The sequence below is a fragment of the Hyperolius riggenbachi genome, chromosome 12 (assembly GCF_040937935.1).
Source record: "Hyperolius riggenbachi isolate aHypRig1 chromosome 12, aHypRig1.pri, whole genome shotgun sequence".
Classification (NCBI taxonomy): Eukaryota; Metazoa; Chordata; class Amphibia; order Anura; family Hyperoliidae; genus Hyperolius; species Hyperolius riggenbachi.
Window position 1 is genome coordinate 171,165,345 of NC_090657.1, and position 23,706 is coordinate 171,189,050.

The following is a 23,706-nucleotide window of genomic DNA, read 5'->3' on the forward strand; positions in this document are numbered from 1 at the left end:
GCGAATCCCCTTGTGTGTTGATGCTATGGCCCCCTGGGCGCTCCTTGTTCTCCCCTCCCCTGCCCTGTGGGGCCGGTGCGGCCTGGCCGTGGGGATGGCCCCCTGGGGGTTCGATGTGCCCAGAGATGTCCAGCCTATGCCCCCGATATGGGAGCGTGTGCTCCAGGGTATAGTTGACTGATTTTATTATTATTATTTTTATTGAATTTTTCTGCTTATCGGTGTTTTACAAGCATCGATGGGCTTCTATCTTTGTGGCGCGCCGGCCCCTGTGGTGGCGTCCCCCCGGCCTGGCGGGTATGGGCCCCGTGTGGTGGGCTTGGGGTGAATGGGGAGCCCAGTGGTATGGTGCCAAGGCGGCCTCGGGGCGTCACATTGGGCAACCTTTGTCGCCTAGAGCTGCGCGCTCTCCCCTCCCCGCTCTGTGGTATGCCATAGAGCTGGTATCAGCTCATCACGGCCAACTCCATCCTGGCCACTAGATGGCGCGCACGGTGGGGTGTGGAGGTGCGCTGCTCCTCCATGCCGACGCGGACTCTGTCCTCTCGCCTGCGCGCGCAACCTTGTGACGCGCTGGCGTGGGGCGGACCCGCGTGCGGCGTGGCGTCCTCGGGCCGCCGGGCGCCATTATTAGGCCGGCATCCATGCAGACGGGATCGCTTGATGAGCCTGCCCTGATGATGCTGGCGACTTTGCCAGGGAAACCGGTCGGCAAACCAAGGCTCATCGCCCACCAGTAGCATCGCTCCACCTGGGGGACCACTGGCCTCGACCTGTACAGGACGGATGAGTATTCCCTTGCATCTTATGCACTTTACTATGACAATATGCACATGGATGGACTCTATCTCCTTTATTACCAACTCAACTGAGGGCAGTGTACAAGGGCAGTAATATAGCCCACCACGGGATCCCCATGCTTTGAGTCTGCATGACATTTATGTTCTATCTTCCATCACGTGACCTCTTATGGATTGGAGAGCTGCATAAGGGAACATTCCCTGGCGGACTTTTACACTGTATATCTACTTACCTGTTGAATAACAACACAGTGATCTCCTAAATTACATCCTAAACTACAACTGATTCTGAGGTTGATGGTCACGTAAACAGTATGTTTGATGGATACTTTGATGAACTTCGCTTATGTACTATGATTGAAGATTAGAGGAGGGGCACCTGAGTTGGTGACTACACTGACTGCACTGTCTACCCAGGAACATTGCCACTCAGAGGATGATGAATATCTATTGCTATCTATGTTTACTGCAATGCTAGGGAGGTGCTTTGAACCGGAACTGTTTTTGTGGTCCACATCATTTAGGCCTATTTTTGCTGTGAGCTCCAGCTTTCAAACTGCTTGAACTGTTTGATTTGTTCTTGATGCTAATAATCAAACGTTGGACCCTCAGGTCGATGATTATGTCCCCAGGTTATTGGAGCCAGTGCTCTGGTTTTTATAAAGGATTAAGTTACTATATATTTTTATAATTTGTGATAAATAAATGATAAAGTTTTTATATATATTTTTCTTCCTTTTTTTCAAGTGAGTAGTCTACAATTTATGAGTCTCAGACTCAAAGGAAGCATCTTATTTGTAAATTTGAGACCCATAGTGTGAAAAATCTTTTAATTACGGTAGCATGTATTAATTTCAAACTATAATGGACAAAAACTGAGAAATAATGAATTTTTTCCATTTCTTTCTTAATCTTCCTATTAAAATGGATTTAGAATAAAATAATTCTTAGCAAACTGTATCACCCAAAGAAAGTCTAAATGGTGGCAGATAAAACAAGATATAGATCATTTCAGTGTGATAAGTAGTGATCAAGTTAGTGGCGAATGAATGGGAAGTGAAAGTTGCTTGGATGCATAAGGTGAAACAACACTGTAGGCTGAAGTGGTTAAACAAAAAACATTTCTTTGTTACAGCTGATTCAAATCCTAAAATAAATTTGCGCTGTTTCTACTTCCTGAAGCAGACATATTCTTTCTGTGCAGACATATCCTGTGCTTTCAAATGGGCTTATCTGCCATCTCTGCCATAGGCAGTCAAGTGACACAAGGGAGGATCAAATTACATCTTGTAAATATACACAAATGAGCGGGAATCAGACAGGCTAAACTCTAAATACTTACAGGGTGCATTTCTCTCTGTATTTCTTCTGTCCTGTTAAGATACAGAGGCGCCAAAAGAATAAAAGGTAATTAAAGGAACTTAAAAAAACAACTAGTTAAACAGAGGAGGCAGCGGTGGTCTTACCCCCTCCAAACACACAGGCAAGGTCTGCGATTCAGACAGTCAACAATTTATTCGGAACTCCAAAAAACAATGCGACGCGTTTCACGGGCCATACATCCCGCTTCCTCAGGCAAAATACAGTAGGAGTCACAGCATCTGTATTATATCAGTGAGCTCGGCGCCTCTGTTTAACCAGTTGGTTTTTCAAGTTAATTTAATTACCTTTTATTCTTTTGGCGCCTCTGTATCTTGTACACTACATTGAGTCCTCCCTGGGTGGAGGTTTGTTACCCTATTTTCCTGTCTACAGAGAGCGACTTTTTATTACTGAGTGGGGTCAGGGTTGTTCTCCCCACCTGCCTATACAGTGGTTGCCTATTGGTAACCCTGGTTTGTAAGTATCATTTTAACTTCTCATTTATTTGTTGTCCCCAAGACGCATTACACTTTTGGGGCTCTTGGTGTCCCTCTGCTTTATCCTTCTGTCCTGTGCAAGAGTTCAGATCCACTTTAAATAGATCCCTCTTTGATTGGAGAGGGATTTATTGCCTGCCCATACACAGCACTGTCGTCTAATGCACAAAGTTGGTGCATACAGAAGCTATGCTAGCACTATGGGGCCATGAGTGTGGTGGGTACTAATGCAGTAATGCATTACTGCATTAACAGTACAATGCGTGCGTTTACCCCCTGAAGTGAGGCATACTTTCATTGTACTGTATGCCTCACTGTACCATAACGGTATGGTGTGAACTTTCGGTAATGTTGCGATACGATTGCAGAACAATCAAATCGCTATGTAATGTTACAAGAGTGACAGGGGCCTCAACCTTCTTTTTTTATTTTTTTTTTATTTTACGTTTTTAATCATAAAATAAAACCATGGGATATCTAAAAAAAAATAAAAATCATTTTTAGGAGTAGGAGGATAGATACAATTGTTTATATCAGGTTTTTTTTTCACCTTGGGTTCACTTTTACATATTTCAAGGTGTTGATTTCTTTCCCATTGGCAGAAGTGTTGGGAGTCTTCTTGCTATAATAATGGTGGTATTTCATTTTACAGAATTTAAGCTGTCAAGCGATGGATGAAGAGAGTTTGTCAGTCGCTATCCAGACTTACAGAGCTCAGCTGGAGCAGGTCAAGCTCACGCTGAATGGAGACATTGACCCTTCACAGAAGGCTGATCTCATCCAACTTGAGGCGGACTTACAGCAGCTGATAGAACTGACAGAGTCCAGCCTGTTATCGGTGCAGAAATCCAATTTACTGTCTGGCATTGGTGGACCTTCTTCCTCCTCGCAGTATGACGAGGAGTATGAAGAATTTAAGAGGGCTGTAGGGGAGCTTAGTAATGAAACTGAGCTCAATGAGGCCCCAGGGGTGGAGGGCAGTAATTCCAGCCATTCAGAGGACACTGAGGAGGAGGAGGAGGAAGAAGAGGAAGAAAATGATGATGCAACTAGCGGGATGAAAGTTCGAGCCCCTTACTATAGCACATGGGGTACTCTGGAGTATCACAACGCCATGATTGTTGGCTCAGAGCGGACGGAAGATGGGAGCCCTGGAGTTCGAGTTCTGTATCTGTACCCCACACACAAGGCCATGAAACCCTGTCCCTATTTTCTAGACGAAAAGTGTCGCTTTAATGAAAATTGCAAGTAAGTAGCGGGTATACATGGAACTTTCATAGAGTAGATCCTGCAGTTGTTGTCTGAAAAGTGCTGCAAATTTAAAGCACTTCTGAACTTGGTAATAGAATTGAAAACCACATATCGGGGTACGTAAGCTCGAGTGTAAATTTGGGTGGAGCCCAAATTATGATAAAAACACCATAATTCGACCGCTAGCAATAGCTGGAAGCTGGATTGCGTCTAACCCCCGATTCAATTGCGGCATGAAGGGGGGATATTAATTAACGCTGTTGGGACTTTTGCGGGGAACTGTTTTTCGGCTTTTGCCTGCGCCCGAATCTCCCGGCACCTTCATTACATGAATACAAGTCAGCTCACCTACGGTCACCCCTGGAGAGGTTTCAATTTGTGCCTGCATACCCCCAGGACCAGCCTAACAAGATTGGCAGTGCCCGCATTGGTTGCATCTCTTTTAGGGGACTCTGGTGGCACAATCGGGGGTCTGGCTGTGGCTGGAGGAGTCACAGAGGGGGGAAAATAGCGGTAGGAAAAGCTACAGAGGTGAACAATGGCAGCACATGGAGGCACAGAGTGGAGCAGTGACTGCATTTGAGGACAGTGGGGTCACAGAGCAGTGGCACAATGGGGAGCAGTGTGGGCACAGAATGGGGCACTGGATTCAAAAGGGTGCATGGGGGACACAGTGTTGCACCTTACATACAAATTCAACTTACAGGTAAACCTCCCTATATCATTTGTTAACCCAGGGCCACTTGTATACCTTGCATATGGACAATGAGCATGTGTCATGTCCATTTAACAGCATCTTCCCATCCACCCAGGTTCTCCCATGGACAGGTAGTGCCGGCAAATGAGCTGCGAGTGTTTGAAGAGCCAGACCTGAGTTCCCTTGGCATTGACAAGCCTTGTTTGGCCCGGCACAGCGATGGCATTTGGTACCCGGCACGAATTATAGGTAAGATTCACCGAAGCCTGTATCCACAGCAAGTAACCTGCTGAGGACTAGTGCACATGGACCTTTGACTTCAGGTTTCTTTCAAGTTCCATTTGACATAGTTTGTATCTCAGCTGTAAAAATGTGGGAAATTTTCTGCCTTAAAGGGAACCAGAGACGAAGCACCCTTGTGTATTTTCCCATATATATCAGTAAGAACATTAGAGAAAACCCCTACCCTGCTCTCTGTTTCATCCTCACTGCTAAAAGTGTCTGTTATCAGCTGTGATAAGAATCCCGGACTGAGCATTCAGTCTGGCTTTGCAGGGAATAATTATAGCTGAGTCATTATAACAGAGCCACAAGGGGGCAGGCTTGGGCTTGAAAAGACATCAGAGAAGACAGACTCAGCTATAATCTTTCCGTAGCAAAGCTAGACTGAGTGCTCAGTTGGGGATTCTTATCAGAGGTGATAACAGTCAGATTAAACAGAGAACAATGAAACAAAGAGCAGATTAGGTGTTTACTGTCATGTTCCCACTGATTTATAAGGTAAAATACAAGAGGGTGCTTCATCTCTGGTTCTTAACAGATAGCTAACATGGTACTACTACAATGAAAGTGCCCATACATCTATGGACTTGACGGCTGTTTGATCATCCGAATCAATATTTATTATTGAATCGGATGGAAATTGGTGCCAAGTGCGTGCCCAGTTGACGATGTGACCAATTTTGGGCCAAGCATGTTGTTTGGACTGTCATGGTAGATCGAATACGTGGCGGGAACGGTGAGCGATATCGAGACGAGCGGTGAATCCCCCAAGACTGTAGGTGCCCAGTGCAGTATACATTACCTGTCCGTGTCCACCGTTGGCTTCAGTTTCCACCCCCCATCCGTACACGTGGGCGCCAGCAGCGGACATGGACATGTAAAGTATATGGAACGGGGGGGGGGCACATTGGACATTAGGGGACAGCGTCTGGCCGGCGAGGTGGTGGATGCGACGTCACAAAGCCGATTCCGGCTCAATTTCAGCATGAAATCAATCGGGACCAGCCTGCGGTGTATGGGCAGCCGACATATCTCTCTCCAATCAGATTTGATTAGAGAGAGATTTGTCTCTTGGTTAAATCTGTCCATCATTGCCTGAAGTATGGCCACATTAAAACTGATGAACTTGAACTGAAGTAAAAAGTCCATGGATGCTGGCTCTAAACCAACCTAAACTTTTTTATATCATAAAAAAAAAAATCCAAGTAAACTTTTACTGGGAGAAAACAAATTATCTCAAGGTGGTACATCTGTATTTACTTTTCATTAGGGCCCTTACGCACTGAAAATTGTAATCATAGTCTTCATTTGTTTTCAAGCATGCGTTTCGCAGGGATAGCGGGTGCAGTTGCGTTTCTTGGTGTGAAAAAAAAAAAAAAAAAAAAAGCTGCCCAGTGCATTGTTTTCAAATGGGAGATTGCAAAGCAAATCACACAGCAACACATTTGCTATGCGATTTACCTGCGATTTGATTGGAGGAGACCGCTATTTGGCCACTTGTATAAATACACAGTAATAGCGATCTGTTAGTTAGGGTACTGACAGGCATGAGAAAGGTACAACTGTTCCAAAACATCGCTTTTCTATGTCTGATACCTTAAAATAAAGAGCATAAATACTATCTTTATGGTGCCGCCTACACTTCTTTATGCGCATTGCAGTCTCTGTAGTGTTACAGGACCAGCCACGGCACTTCCTTGTTTGCTGGTTTGATTGTGTTCCAACGCAAACTGCTTCTGATATTCATTAAAATATTGACACTTCTTAGAGATCAAACTGTGTTGCCGCATTAAAGCAGACCTGAACTTAGATCTTCACCTCTACTCTAAAAGATACGCAATCTGCAGTGTGTCTACTTCCTGCTTTCATGGAAGCAGACATAGGGTCAACATCCTGTGTTTACAAATTAGCTGTTCTGCCACGGCAGCCAGCTGACACAGATGTGAGATCAAATTACACTGGTGATTAGTAACAGATGAGGGGAGTTAGACAGGATAGATAGCTCTAAATACATACAGGGTGCATTTCTCTGTTTTCCTTCTGTCCTGTGCAATAATTCAGGTCCACTTTAATGAGAAGAAACATCAGTCCCATAGGCTCATGCTATTGTCTTTACTATTTCCTGCTCCTCATATAGACTGTCTTGCTGATCCCCCCCCCCCTCTGTGTTACAGACATAGACGACTCATTCTACACAGTGAAGTTTGACTCTCTGCTGTTGAAGGAAGCTGTCCTAGAAGCCGACGCCCTCCTCCCCCCGCTCCGGGAGAGTGACGAGTCCTCTTCCTCTGATGATGATGAGGGGGCGGAGGATGCTGCGTATGCTCGAGGTAAGTTACATTATTGCACCTGTGAGAAGTGGACAGTTAGGGTGGTTATTAACAGTTCAATTTTTAGCAAACTTTTGTATTTTTGATAAGATTATTCAGGTCGAAAGAAAATATTTTGATTTTGTTTAATTGGTCCGCAGCATTAGGCTAGTTTTACTAGAGTGACCTGATTTTTGTGGGGTCAACCGGGGGGGGGGGGGGTGGGGTGTTTCAGGGAGGGGGGGGGGGGCTGCGGCACGCGTAGCGAAAAATGGGCGTGGTTATGAAATTATATGAGCGGAGCTAACGTAATGATGTAACAGGCATAAGAGAGCAGTGTTTACGCCATGATGTGGTCAAACGAGGATTCGCATCATGGGTGTGCAGAAACTGTGTGATGCTATTTAATAGTATACCGTAACCGCAAAGCAGCAAACATAGCTAACTATGACCATTAAATTATAAATGCAGCAACAGTTACACCAGAAAATAAACGCAATGTGGGCAACATGTCAGCAGAAAATAAACGCAATGTGGGCAACATTTCAGCACAAAATAAACGCAATGGGCAACATGTCAGCACAAAATAAACGCAATGTGGGCAACATTTCAGCACAAAATAAACGCAATGTGGGCAACATGTCAGCACAAAATAAAAACATTTCAGCACAAAATAAAGGCAATGTGGGCAACATTTCAGCACAAAATAAAGGCAATGTGGGCAACATTTCAGCACAAAATAAACGCAATGTGGGCAGCCTGTCAGCCCAAAATAAATGCAATGTGGGTAACATTTCAGCACAAAATAAATGCAATGTGGGCAACATTTCAGCACAAAATAAATGCAATAGGGGGCAACATTTTAGCAGAAAATGATGCAATTTGGGCAGCATTTCACCTGGAAAAAAAAGAAATTACTCACCTGACAGAAGTCTTCTCTCCCGGCTGGGTTCTGGTGTGCAGCTCCCCCCGGAGATCTTGCTCCTCCAATCTCCCGCGCTGGAATGGAATAGCAGGGCTAAGGGAAGATGGCGCCCAAAGCCCTGTACTGGAGACACAAATGGTCTCCAGTAGAGGGCTTAGGCAGCCATCTTCCTGTAGCCCTGCTCTGCCTGCCGGAGACTATGCAGGCTGGAGCGGGGCTGCAGGCTATGAACTGGAATTCATTTAATAGTACGGTGGCCAGAGTCCCGAGGCCGGGACGTCCCGCGGCTAAAAGCGGCACGTTTCCCAGGACCTCATGCAGCCTGGGATAGCGGACCCTGAAGGCGGGACGCGTTCTGGGTAAAGCGGGACGTATGGTCACCGTAGTTTTACATATTTAGCGGTGCGATCGACCTGCAGCAAGAGAGCCAGAGGCACCATTTCCCCCGTACATATTACCCTGTGGCAGCAGCAGGGTAATATGCATAGCCCCGCCCCCGCTCAGTGACATTGTCCCTGCTGGACAGGAAGTACGTCACTGGATTACCCATCACTCTGCGTCTCCACGCCACTACCGCGATCGCTCGTACACACTTACTGATTTATAGATTTGCATTGCTGTGTAATCCTGTGGTAAGCACAAATCATGCGGTAACCCAGTACGAAGTTTGCGGTGGACTTGCTTCTTTTGTCACATCGCGTTGCTATAGTGTGTAAGTCTCCATATACTTACAGTGCCCTTGCAACGAGCTATGGCGGGGGGGGGGGGGGGGGGAGTACCGCGAGGCATGGCGACGCGTGTAGTGTGAAAGTAGCCTTCAAGTGATCCCGAGCTGAAGCTGAGGATCAAATCGGATACTTAAATGGACATTAAGCTACCTGGGTACCAGCCCCCTTAAGCTGTAATGTCCCATGCCGTCCTCCTACGATCCTCTGTTCCCCACCGCTGGTCTTGGTAATATATTCCTCTAACGGAGCTTACTGCGCAGGCACAGTACGAAGTTTTCTCGTATTGCGCGTGCGCAGTAAGCTCCCAATGGCGCACACCACGGCCACGCAGCCGCAGTGGGTCTCAGATGCTGATCGGACCGGGACTGGCGGCGGATCGTTGGAGGATGGCGTGCAGGGCTGTGGAGTCGGTCTAAAAATACTCCGACTCCTCTGTTTAGGATTCCACCGACTCCTCTAATTTGCATATTACAATTTTGTTGATTAACAGTATGTAACGTGAAATTCGTCTCTTAACTGCCAACGCTTAGGAATTTTACAAGACAACTGAAGTGAGAAGGATATGGAGACTGCCATATTTATTCCCTTTAGTCATAGACTAAAACTAGTCCTTGGTAAGAGTACTTGTAAAAGGTACAGACCAGAACAAAGAACATCTATCAGGCCCTAGGCAATGTAACTGTGGGTACATGTAAGAATGATGTGCAGGTACTCTGCAGTGGAATGATGATTCTTCCTCTATTACACATTCTTCATGCACAATCTGAACAAGGTTTATGGGTGATAGACAACACCTCTGTGTTCAATGTGCACAACATTCTCAGTGGATTCCCTGCAGCTCTGTGGGGAGAGCATATGTAAGGTATAGTACTACCGTGTAACATAGTAAACCTGAGACAGATGAAATTAGTTTTATACATACCTGGGGCTTCCTCCAGCCCCCTTCAGGCTAATCAGTCCCTCGCTGTCGTCCTCTGCAACCTGGATCTTCTGCTATGAGTCCCGGTACTTGAGCCAGTCTGGTGTAGTGCGCATGCACACACTCCGCCACCGGGAGCGTACTACACCTGCGCAGCACTATTGCGCAGGTGCAGAATGCTCCTGGCTGTGGAAGCGGCACGTAGCCAGACTGCTCTGACTGGCTGAATTACCTGGACTCATAGCAGAAGATCCAGGTGGTGGAGGAGGACAGCAAGGGACTGATTAGCCTGAAGGGGGTTGGAAGAAGCCCCAGGTATGTATAACACTTTTCTTTTCATCCGTCTCAGCTACCCTTTAATTTGTGGTCACCAAACCAAATTTTAACATATATCAAATTATTTGATTTCATGAGCAAAGAGAGTGCATACATTTGCATAAATCAGCATCAACGCAGAATTATTTCCATCTCATTGACCATCTCTATTAGTGACACGGCTACACATCAGGCTTTATTCTTACAGCATTAACGTTATTTAGTATATATAAGAGATTCCTGTGTACACATCATATATACTGTACAGTCACAATCAGATATGTACTGTATATCTGACTTTAAAAATACGGGGACTGCTTTATTGAAGCAGCACAAGTAACTCATTTTGATTGGTTTATTTCATTTTTGTGGACTGAACACAGCTATTACTGTATATATACTGTATATACGTTATTTTTAATGACTATTATCTGAGAAATAGAGCATTTTATCATATTTTCTATTTTATTCTATTTTAATTACAGTTAAAAAATTCATTAGGAGTCTGAGTCGGTGCATTTTTTCCCGACTCCGACTCCAGGCACCCAAAATTGATCCGACTCCACGACTCCGACTCCACAGCCCTGATGGCGTGGGACATTACAGCTTCAGGGGGGCGGTAGAAGCCCCAGATAAGTGTCCATTTTTATTTAAAAAAAAAACGCAAAGAACTCCTTTAAAAGAGGAAAACCTCAGGATCTTATCGAGGCTTCCCTCGCTACTCCATCCTCCCTCTTTGAGCGCCATCCCGCCTGCACATGCGGGCTCGGTTGGCTATTGCGCCGCTACGCTGGAGGAAGAAGAGCTGCGCTGCCCCAATAGGATTAACAACAATGCCTTATCGTTAATCTTCTGCGGGGCTGCGCTCAGCGATGGGGGACAACACAGCAGGGAGGGAAGCCTCAGTAGGATCCTGAGGCTTCCCTCTCTTTAGGCAGGTATCTCATGTTGTACCCAAGCTTCAGCTCAGGTACTCTAGTGTACTTGAGCCAAAGTTCAGGTACAAAATCACATACCGTATATACTTGCAAGCAATCCGAATTTTTGACCCCCAACAAGGGGGTCAAAATTTTGGGGGTCGGCTTGCTTGCGAGTCACCTGTGGTCCGCGCACCCCCGCCCCCCCCCCCCCTTGCTCCCCCCCTCAGCCGCCGCTATCAGCTGAGCTGGCGCCGCATCTTCTATGATGAAGCAGGAAGCCATAGAGAGAGAGCGGCTTCCTGTAGTTATGGGAACCGCTCTCTCTCTATGGCTTCCTACTAAGTCATCACAGCAGCCGCCGTGGGGCGCGCTGCTCTGAATTACTTTACGAGCGGAGAGGGGAATAATAGAAGATGCAGCGCCAGCTCAGGTAATAGCGGCGGCCGAGGGGGGGGGGGAGAGGAGGGGGCACTACCTACGTATACTGGGCACTGTACTAGCTATACTGGTCACTATACTAGCTATACTGGGGCACTATACTAGCTATATGGGGCACTATACTAGCCATACTGGGCACTATACTAGCTATACTGGGCACTATACTAGCTATACTGGGCACTATACTAGCTATACTGTGGCACTATACTAGCTATACTGTGGCACTATACTAGCTATACTGGGCACTATACTAGCTATACTGGGCACTATACTAGCTATACTGTGGCACTATACTAGCTATACTGTGGCACTATACTAGCTATACTGGGCACTATACTAGCTATACTTGGGCACTATACTAGCTATACTTGGGCACTATACTAGCTATACTTGGGCACTATACTAGCTATACTTGGGCACTATACTAGCTATACTTGGGCACTATACTAGCTATACTGGGGCACTATACTAGCTATACTGGGCACTATACTAGCTATATTGGGGCACTACCTACCCATACTGGGCACTATACTAGCTATACTGGGGCACTACCTACCCATACTGGGCACTGTACTAGCTATACTGGTCACTATACTAGCTATACTGGGGCACTATACTAGCTATATGGGGCACTATACTAGCCATACTGGGCACTATACTAGCTATACTGGGCACTATACTAGCTATACTGGGCACTATACTAGCTATACTGTGGCACTATACTAGCTATACTGGGCACTATACTAGCTATACTGAGCACTATACTAGCTATACTGAGCACTATACTAGCTATACTTGGGCACTATACTAGCTATACTGGGGCACTATACTAGCTATACTGGGCACTATACTAGCTATACTGGGGCACTACCTACCCATACTGGGCACTATACTAGCTATACTGAGCACGATACTAGCTATACTGGCCACTATACTAGCTATACTGGGCACTTTACTAGCTATACTGGGGCACTACCTACCCATACTGGGGACTATACTAGCTATACTGGAACACACTGGGGGGATCACGCAGCCAGCACTTTCTACCCCTGGCTTATATGAGAGTCAATCATTTTTTCCTGTTTTTTCAGGTAAAAGTTGGGGGGTCAGCTTATATGCGGGTCGGCTTGCTTGCGAGTATATACGGTACTTGCCTAAGAAGAGGGTAGTGTTCCTAGTTTCCTGTACACTTATTACCATTAGGAAACTTATGATAGAGAATTGGAAATCTCTTCCTTCTGTAGGAGAAATCATTGATAGAACAGAATTCCACTTTCAAACGGAGTACCAACAGGCAATTACATCTAATGACGTTGCAAACATTGCTCATTGGCGACCCCTAAATCCTGCCCCTAATCTACCCCTGGAACTTGTTTCTGGAGCAGGCTACCACTTTGCAAAACATAGAACTTCAAAATTCTCACCTCTGGGTTGCTATTTCAAGTTCCTTGTTATAGTTCTTTCTTTTTTATTTATTTTGTTTCGCTCTCTCTCTTTTTTATAAGCTTACACTCAGGTTAACTTACAGTGAAGTCACTTACAGGGAATTTGGTTGCCCATGTAGAAGGTTTTCTCTAGGTATCAGAGAGCTTAAAGGGAACCTGAGACGAGAAGCGTCACAGGTTCCATACTTGGGGCTTCCTTAGCCAAGAATTGAACTTCATTCCAATCAGTAGCTGATACCCCCTTTACCATGAGAAATCTATTCCTTTTCACAAAAGGATCATCAGGGGGCTCTGTATGGCCGATTTTGTCTTGAAACCCCTCCCACAGTGTGATGTCGGTGCCTCACAGCTCTGAGGACCTGACATCGCACTGTGGGAGCCTTATTGCATTGTGGGAAATAACAGCTGTTTCCAACTGCCAAAAATGCAAGCAGCATCTCCATCCACTGACATTACCTGCCAGAAGTAAAAATGTCACCATGTGATAAATGTCAGAATGTAAATCAGGGAGAGGAAAGATTTTACAATGGGCAAACCCTGACTAAAATATTTATACATAATTATTGTAAAAATGAAGTGTTTTTTTATTACATTATTTTCACTGGAGTTCCTCTTTAATCCCCCTTGCGGTTGCTCGTCCCTCGCCATCTCCCCGGGAGGCTCCTGTCCAGTGATGCTCATCCGGATTTCGGATATCCGGGTAACACGGATATCTGACCATTTTTCTACTATCCGGCCAGATCCGGATTCCGGATAGTTGGGCAGAAATCCGCATAGCTATCTGCAAATAGTTTGACTACCGACCCGGATATCCGCGGATTTCTCCCAGGTATCCGGATTACAATTTCGATGGCAAAAAGATCTCTCTCCCCCCGAGACACATGCCTGTGGTGGGGCTGTGTGGTGAGTCAACACATTGGCTTAAGACTTTACCAAATCCAATGCTCCAATATGGGGAAGCTTCTCTGTTCGCTTTTTTTTTGTGTGTGTGTGGTGTCACAGTTCACTCATCTCTTCAACTACAAGAAAGGCCCAGGAGAAGTCTTAGCTACCATAATATCTATGTTACGGCAGGGCCCTTATAACACTTTCTCTTACAGGGCTATGGAAACTGTTTTGCCCATGCGATAAAGCGAGGTGCAAAAATGAAATCATACCTAGCAGAGGATGGTTTTGATCCATCAACCTCTGGGTTATGGGCCCAGCACACTTCCACTGCACCACTCTGCTGCCGCACAGGGAATGCTTTGTTGTAGGAAAAAGTGGCGTTAAACTTCTTGGAGCAGACCACCCTCCAAAAGACACACATACATCCTCTTAAAATCATTTAGCAGCAACAACTATTCTCTGAGGCACAATTGGTTAGCGCATTCGGCTGTTAACCAAAAGGTTGGTGGTTCAAACCCACCCAGGGATGGCTTTGTGTTTTGTGTTCAACAGTTGTCCGAAGAAAACCTCAGATCGCCATTTAGCTGTGATTGTGTGCACAGCGTTTGTGGCACAATTGGTTAGTGCATTTGGCTGTTAACTGAAAGGTTGGTGGTTCAAGCCCACCCAGGGATGGCTTTGTGTTTTGTGTTCAAAACATAAAGCCGTAGTGGTGGTATGTTTTTAGCTTCTAAAACAGTTAAGAAGCCTTGAAAAGACCATTTCCGGTTTTCAATCCGGATATCCGAATCCGGACGGATACTGGGGTCGGGTATCCGAATTCAATTCGGGTTTCAAAATTGCAAACTCTGATATCCGACCCGGATCGGATATCTAGGTATCCGGATTCCGAATTAGTGCCAGATAGTGAAAAGTGGTATCCGAGCATCCCTACTCCTCTCCCCACAATTTCGGCCTGAAAGCTTAGCCAAGTCCAGCTTCAGCGCGCATGCGCGGCTCGGCCACATGCACTTCCCCCGTCGCGCTCCCGCAGCTGGGAGCGATCTGCATTGGTGACGAACCACGACTCCTGGGACAGGAGCCACCTGGGGAGACGATGAGCGGCCTCAAGGGGGCTTAAGGAAGCCCCAGGTAAGTATGGTACCTGAGACGCTTTTTTGTCTCAGGTACACTTAAAAGGACAGCTGAAGTGAGAAGAACATGGAGGCCGCCATATTTATTTATTTTTAACCACTTCACCCCAAAGGCGTTTTTACCCTAACGGACGAGCGATTTTCGCCTTTCAGTGCTCATCCCTTTTATTTGCCGATAGCTTAATCACTACTAATCACAATAAAATGATCTATATCTTGTTTTTTTCACCACCAATTGGGCTTTTTGGGGTTGATATTTGTTTTCAGTAATTACTTTATTTTCTATGCATTTTAAAGGGTAAAAACAGTAAAAAACGAAAAAATGCACTTTCTCCAATTTCATCCCCTATAGTTTTAATATAAACACTGCTACTGTACATAAAACCCACACATTTTATCTGCCGATTTGTTCTGGTTATCACAACGTTTTAATTATGTCCCTAGTACAAAGTATGGTAACAATATAGTATTTGGAAATAAAGGTGTATTTTTTTCTTTGGTGGGTTTCTTTTCCCACTATTTTCACGTGCACGGGGATGCACGTGCGCATGTGCACGCACGGACACGCATGCGCACACAAATGCACGTGCACAGGCTGCAGTAGCGTCTGAATCACACCAGAAACAAGCATGCAGCTAATCTTGTCAGAAACTCCTGATCTGCTGCATGCTTGTTCAGGGGCTATGGCTAACAGTATTAGAGGCAGAGGATCAGCAGGGCTGCCAGGAAACTGGTATTGTTTTTAAAAGGAAATAAATATGGCTGCCTCCATATCCCTCTCACTTCAGTTGTCTTTTAAATGTAATTTGTTATTGTGAGCGAGGTAGCTAAAATAATAGAATCTTTCACTTTACTCCATTGGTGAAGAAGAGAAGCCACATCCCTGATAGGGACACTAGGGTGAGCTTGATTGGTTGGGGGGGGGAAGGGGTGTTATGTCGGGATCCATGATTGCTTCAACTGACAAGCATCAGGCAATCCCCGCCTGTGCTGGAAAAGGAAAAAAATGCGCAGTTCATACAGCAGTGGACAATACAAAATCAGCAGGAGTCTACAGAGTTGGTGAGCAGTGTAAGTTCATGATACTCAGGCATATACTGCCACCAGCAGGTGAAACAGAATATTGCATGATTCCTGACACATGTAAGGTTCAATTCTAATTGTCATTCTTATAATTTACTCTAATCAACATGATTGCTTTGCAAATAATTCTTGTTCAGTTCTGGTTTATTTGAAATTTAAAGTGAACCTAAACCGAACTAAAAAAAAAAAAGTTTAACTTCCCTGGGGCTTTTACCAGCCCCCTGCTGTCGACCGGTGCCCGCGCCATCACTCAATGATCCTCAGGTCCCCCGCAGCCAGTCGATGGCCACTGTGCCTCTGTGGTCCTGGCTGCACGCATCCTCGATCACGCTCCTGCGCATTTGAAGTACAATCCGGACGCAGGGCTGCGCAGGCGCAGTAGCCAATGACTGGCCAGTCACTATAAACTCTTTCTTTTTTGGGGGGGTTTAGGTTAGCTTTAATCGATTTGAAAGGAAATTATCAATGCCCTCTTAGTTGTCACTCCTCTGTAAGCCTGCTGGTCATGTGACTTATGTTGTGTTTTGCAGTGTTGGCGGACAGCGAAGGAGGCGGGACCGCGCCGTGCAGTTCTCAGTTTGCAGGATGGGAGGCCCACACACGTGGAATTGGATCCAAGCTTATGGCTCAGATGGGATATGAGTTTGGGAAAGGTGAGTTATGCCATATGTGTGACTGAGAAGATATTATACTCCAGTTATAGCAAACTGCCTCAACCGCTTTCTCTGAACTATCTGAAGTTAAATTAGAATTAAGAAAGATACTTTTAGAGAAATTCAGGATGGCCATACATCCCATGTGTAAAGCAGCAGGGACAGCCATACTATCCCAACACATTTATAAGTAGATACATACTTGTTCTACTTATGGATGTATTGCACTGTCCAGGTTTTTATTTCAGTGAATTTTACATCGTAAATAATTAGAAAACTGTTCCAGGCAGTTTCCTTCTGCCTCTGACTGAAGCCAATCTGGAAGTAATTTCCTCCCTTACTCCCCCCGATTTCCTCCCCCCCCCCCCCCTGAAACTGCACTGTCATATCTAGCTTCCTTTGTAAACACGTGGGCACAGCATAGATCATGCACATTTTTCATGTACAGTTCTCCCTCTGTTGTACATTTATCCTCTTTTATCATCTCCACAGCTTGCTTCTCATGGGTTTTTCCCATACGTACAACCTTATTTTACATTTTATACTGTTTCTACACACAAATCTAAATCTCGCCCTCTCCTTTGGTCTCTTTGCCTCCTCCTTCTAGCTACATTCAACATTTCACCAAAACCCGGCCCCTCCCTTCCAGCTCACTCCTCACTCTTCCATACTAATCACAGCCAACCACATGGACATCTCAACTGCCAGAACCTTATTAACCTCCCTGGCAGTAAGCCCGTGCTGAGCACGGGCTATGCCGCCGGAAGGCACCGTTTTTTGCTACTTTGCTAGCCGCGTGTGCAATCCGATCGCCGCCGATCCGCCGCTACCCCCCCCCCCCCCCCCCAGACCCCGTGCGCTGCCTGGCCAATCAGTGCCAGGCAGCGCTGTGGGGTGGATCGGAGTCCCCTTTGACGTCACGACGGCGAAGGCGACAGGGGAAGCCCTCCAGGAGATCCCGTTCTTTGAATGGGATCTCCTGATCTCCGATCGCTGGAGGCGATCAGAGGGGCTGGGGGGATGCCGCTGAGCAGCGGCTATCATGTAGCGAGACCTTGTCTCGCTACATGAATAAAAAAAACAAAAAAAATGATTTGCTGCCCCCTGGCGGATTTTAATAAACCGCCAGGAGGGTTAATATTCCTCTCCTCCCCCACCTACCTCTGCTGCCCCCTGGAATACCTGCTCAGTTTGCAACAAATTCCCTTTCATTTACAACCTTTTCACTTCTAGTGCCTTCACCTTCCTTGGGCTTACGGAAACCTGGCAGTCCGACTATACTCTCCCTCTAACCTCCAAATCGCAGTTATTTACCACCCTCCAGGCCTTGCCCTGATTTCTTAGATCACTTCTCTCTGTGGCTCCTCCAGTTCCTGTCCTCTGAAATTCCTTAAACATTCCTGTTGACGCCAACAATTCTGTCGCCACCAAACTTCTGTCACTTACTTACTCCTATGGCCTTGAGGAAAGGGTTCGGGAACTCTGATCTGCAAGTGTGTACAGAAAGCAGGAAGCCCCAGCCAGCTGCTAGGGATTCATCAAAGCCAGAGATTTGAAAATCTGCCCAGCAACAGATGATGCTCTGCGATTTATTTGATTGGCCAGTAAACACAGTCTTGCTTCCTGAACTGCTACCGTAATATTCAAGAAGTAAAGAGGCCACATTCTGCGCATGGAGATTGTAGCATCCTCTGGTCCCATGTTGCCTACTGTAAGCATAGTGGATCCTTTCATTATATGTGCATTATGATTTGCCATTTATAGTAAACACAGACCTTTAAAAATAAAATATGGGGGAAACGATTCTTATCTGCTTCTTACATAAAAACATTTTGCTCCTGTTACGTACTCAGTGGGCGGGGCTGCAGTCTGCGATCTCTGGGTGAGACGTTGACTTTACACTTTAAAGCTAATGGGAAGCGGGGAAAAAACAACAACAGATACTTACCTAAGAAGAGAGGAGGCTCTGGGTCCTATAGAGCCTTCCTGCTCCACTCCCGGTCCCCTCGTTCAAGCGCTGGCTCCTTCGTTTGAATACCCCACCGCAGGATGCTTTAGGAGCCTGAGTGCGCCTGCATGAGCGTAAGAGAGCGAAGTACAGAGCCACCCATCTTCAGGAGCACTCGGACTCCCAAAGACTTCCGAAGCATCCTGCGGCGGCACATAGCAGTATTCAACCCATCGGTCGGATACTGCTACCGGGGGAGCCAGTGCTGGAAAGCAGGGACCATAAGAGGAGTAAGAAGGCTCTATAGCAGTGTTTTTCAACCAGTGTTCCGCGGCACACTAGTGTGCCGCGGAACGTTGCCTGGTGTGCCGTCCTCTTCTCCCCCTCCCGCCCGTCCCCGCGGCCGCCGCTGTTATTACCTTAACAGCGGCCGCTCTCCCCTCTCCGGCGCATGTGTTTATTCTAGCAGCGTATCTCCGGCTGCTCTGTGTGATGCGGAAGGAGGCAGGGCTCGGTTACCATAGTAACGGCGATACATATCGCCGTTACAGGAAGCCGCTGCCCTGCTTCCTTCCGCATCACACAGAGCAGCCGGAGATACGCTGCTAGAATAAACACATGCGCCGGAGAGGGGAGAGCGGCAGCTGTTAAGGTAATAACAGCGGCGGCCGCGGGGACGGGCGGGAGGGCACTATACTGGCTATACTGGGGCACTATTCTGGCTATACTGGGGCACTATACTGGCTATACTGGGGGGCTATACTGGGGCACTATACTAGCTATACTGGGGGGCTATACTGGGGTACTATACTGGGGCACTATGCTGGCTATACTGGGGCACTATGCTGGCTATACTAGGGCACTATACTGGCTATACTAGGGCACTATACTGGCTATACTAGGGCACTATACTGGCTATACTGGGGCACTATACTGGCTATACTGGGGCACTATACTGGCTATACTGGGGCACTATACTAGCTATACTGGGGGGCTATACTGGGGCACTATACTAGCTATACTGGGGGGCTATACTGGGGCACTATACTAGCTATACTGGGGCACTATTCTGGCTATACTGGGGCACTATACTAGCTATACTGGGGGGCTATACTGGGGCACTATACTAGCTATACTGGGGCACTATTCTGGCTATACTGGGGCACTATACTAGCTATACTGGGGGGCTATACTGTGGCACTATACTGGGGCACTATACTAGCTATACTGGGGGGCCATACTGGGGCACTATGCTAGCTATACTGGGGCACTATTCTGGCTATACTGGGGCACTATACTGGCTATACTGGGGCACTATACTGGGGCACTATACTAGCTATACTAGCTATACTGAGGCAACTAAACTCCCTACACTGGGGCAACTATGCTAGCTATGCAGCCGCACCCCAGCCCCCCCCCCCCATGCTGCGCACGGCACTGTCCACTAGGTCGCGCAAACAACCGGGGGTCGCGCAAACAACTGGGGGCCGCATCTCCGACCCACCAGCCCCAAGCGCGCCGTTCCCTGGAGAAAAATTTGGTCAGACAGTGTTCCCCGGGCCGGAAAAGGTTGGGAACCACTGCTCTATAGGTCCCAGAGCCTCCCCTCTCCTAAGGTAAGTATCTGTTTGTTTGTTTGTTTTCTCTTTCTATTGACTTCAGCAAGTATGAAACCAGCTAAAAAAAGGTCAGATATTCACTTATGGAGAAAGAAGGCTCTGGATCTCATAGAGCCTTCCTGTTCCGCTCTCAGTGTTCTCATTTCTCCACTGTCCCGTGTTCAAATTTGCTGCCTCCTCCTCCCACGGGAGTCTTCGGAGGGCCTCTGAAACACTAGTGTCCCCGAGTACTTCCAAAAACAACTTGCACATGTGCACTATGGAGCTGCCCGTCTTCAGAAGCACCAGGGCACACAAGTGCTTGGCTTCCAAAGACTATCAGAGTGCAGTGCTTCCAAAGACGCACATGCGCAGTACAGAGCCGCACATGCGCAGTACAGAGCCGCACATGCGCAGTACAGAGCCGCACATGCGCAGCACGGAGCTGCCCGCCTTTCAAACCGCTGGGGTGCAAGAGTGCAGTGCTTGAAAGACAGGCGAAGTGCAGTGTTTCAGAAGACACGCATGTCTGCTATGCAGCCACACGTTTTCAGAAGCACTCGGGCACACAAATGTTTCCAAGTATCCCGTAGGCTTCTTCAACCAGTTAGTCAAATAACTGCAACAGGGGTGGCAGCGATGGACCGAGGACACGGAGAGAGGACTGGGAAGATGCTATGGGATCCAGAGCCTTCTCTCTTCATAAGCGAGTATCTGACTTTTTTTTTTCTCAGCTGGCTTCAGTTTTGCTTTAATGTTGGCATCTTCTTTTCCTCTTTTCAGGACTTGGGCGGAATTCGGAGGGGAGAATCGAGCCAATCCAGGCTGTGGTCCTGCCAAAGGGTAAATCTTTGGACCAGTGCTTGGAGATCAAGCAACGGAAGTTAAAAGAAGGCCAGAACCCGTCCAAAGCCAGAAGGAAACGAGCGCCCAAGCGCGCTGCGGCGGGCCAAGTCAGAGCTCCCCGGCGCAATGTGTTTGACTTCCTGAATGAGAAGCTGGAGGCCAATACTTCCACAGCAAAGACAGAGACCCTATCTAACCTAGAGAGGAAGGGCAAGGAGGTGTACAACGCCAGCCAGAGCAGCAAGCGGGCACTCAATGTGGCCTTGGCCAAAACCACTGAGAAAATCCAGCAGAAGAATCGAGAAATTGGGCGGATGGCAGAGGCGTTGGCACGGAATGTGGGGCGGTAAGTGCCGGGCACTTGGTCAGTTTTATCTGTAATACAGCTTAAATGAGTTAAACAGAGGAACGCCAAGAGCCCCAATAGTGTAGTATGTATTGACAAAGGGGATAATGACAAAGAGTAATAGTTGTTATACTCACAAACATGGGTCACCAATAGGCAACCACTGTAAAGGCAGGTAGGGAGATTATCCTGACCCCACTCAGGAATAAGAAGTCGCTCTCTGTAGATAGTAGAAAAGGGTCGCAACCCTCCACCCAGGGTGGATACAATATTATATAGGAGAGAACAGAGGCACCAAAAGGATAAAATGGGTTTTAAAGGAGCTTAAAAGCCAAGAATTTGGTAATTAGAGGAGGCAGTGGTGGACTTACCTCCTCCAAGCAGACACAACACGACTGTACATTCAGTCTATTTATTAACGAACTCCAGATAAAACAAAGCAATGCGTTTCACGGGTCAGCGCCCGCTTCCTCAGGCAATAGAAAAAGGAGTTAGAGCATCTACCGTATTTTTTCCATAACACTCCAGGACAGGTACACTTCGAGACTTGGCTCCTCCCAGGAAACAGGAAACATCCATGAGCCTCTCTATATCTTTAACGTAACCACAGCAGTCCGGCAGTATGGATGTTTCCTGTTCTGGGAACAGGTCTCTCTATATGCGGTGCTACCTGTCCTGGAGAGCTTGGGGGTGGGCGTTGAAACACACAAGGAAATTGCAATCATGGATTCTAAAAAACCGGGCCAAGACGGTGGTATCCCTGGAACAAGTACTTTTGATCACAGGGATAGTGAAACACGATCTGCAGTGGTGGATTACATCAGCTCACCTTACACAAGGCAGACTGTGGCAATATCCGGTGGAGATGGTTCTCACAACAGATGCAAGCTGCTCAGGATGGGGCGCTCATGTTCAGGACTTCGAGATGCAGGGGCTTTGGCCAAAGCATATAAAAACTCAGTCCTCAAACTTCAGGGAACTGTTAGCGGTGAAACTGGCCATAATAGGTTCAATACACATAACCAGAGGACACCATATTTAGCTGAGAACAGACAACTCCACAGTAGTGGCGTATGTCAATCGACAAGGAGGCACAAGATCAATGAAACTATTACAGTTAGCACTGGAGATACTGGACCTAGCAGAGCAGAACCTAGGTTCATTAACGGCAGTACATCTAAAAGGAGCTCTGAACACTCGTGCAGATCTGTTGAGCCGTACTCAGACTTCCAATACGGAATGGACATTGAGTCAGCAGGTATTCCGAGAGTTGGCGAAACGATGGGGGAATCCAGTAGTAGATCTTTTTGCCAACAGGGAAAATTCGAAGTGCCGCTATTTTTTCTCATTAAATATCAGGGACAACCCAGCAGCAGTGGATGCATTAGCTCAACCGTGGACGAGCGGTCTGGTTTACGCTTTCCCACCATTGAATCTTATGTCCCTTGTACTGAAGAAACTGGCAGAATCCAAGACGACCATGATACTTATTGCACCCGACTGGCCCAAAAGATCATGGTATCCACTACTGCTCAAAATGAAAATGGAAGGACCCCTTCGTCTACCGGTGAACAATCAAATAATAACATTGCAAGGGAAGAAAATTCAGGGCCTGGAGAGATGGAAGATGTCGGCCTGGTTACTGAAGAACTGATCCTTAAGAGACAGGGTCTGTCTGATAAAGTAATTGAAACATTAATTAAGAGTAGAAAGAAAAATACCAGAGCTATCTATCTGAAGTACTGGAAAACGTTTAATTTATGGAAACAGCAATCTCAGTATAGGTCTACAGAGATTGCAACTATTCTTGAATTTTTGCAAGCAGGTATAGACAAGGGTCTAGCCTTGAGCACAATCAAGGTTCAGATTTCAGCACTTTCTGTTTTTTTAGATAAAAAGCTTGCCATTCATCCTTTAATAGTTAGGTTTGTGAAATCTATAGAAAGAAACAGACCAATTAGGGTGAAACCTTTTCCCAAATGGGATCTTTCGGTTGTGTTAAAAGCTCTGACACGGCCCCCCTTCAATTCCATGGATTCTATGGACATTAAGTTATTAACTCTGGAAGCTGTTTTTTTAGTGTCAATTACCACGGCAAGAAGGATCAGTGAGCTGGAGGCTCTGTCTTATAAAGAGCCATATTGCATCATACATGAAGATAGGATTATCTTGAGGACGAGTGCGGAGTTCTTACCTAAAGTAGGTGACATGTTTTGCAGGAAGCAGGAAATAGTGCTTCCTTCATTTTTTCCTAACCCGTCCAATGACAAAGAAATGGAGTGGCAATCACTGGACGTGAGGAAAACGATCCTAGCATATCTTG

General features: G+C 46.6%; 1 protein-coding gene across 2 annotated transcripts in view; it reads left to right on the plus strand.

Annotated features, from left to right (window-relative positions):
• The window catches only part of ZGPAT (zinc finger CCCH-type and G-patch domain containing), a 46,145-nt gene that overhangs the window by 11,457 nt on the left and 10,982 nt on the right, over positions 1-23,706 (plus strand). For both annotated transcript variants that reach the window (XR_011025308.1, XM_068263498.1), the window contains exons 2-6: positions 3,312-3,907; positions 4,723-4,856; positions 7,064-7,219; positions 16,523-16,645; positions 20,975-21,383. Coding sequence is in view for 1 of the 2 variants with exons in the window: in XM_068263498.1 (XP_068119599.1) it covers positions 3,330-3,907; positions 4,723-4,856; positions 7,064-7,219; positions 16,523-16,645; positions 20,975-21,383 (1,400 nt within the window). In the remaining variant the exon portion in view is untranslated. The remainder of the gene's footprint in view (positions 1-3,311; positions 3,908-4,722; positions 4,857-7,063; positions 7,220-16,522; positions 16,646-20,974; positions 21,384-23,706) is intronic.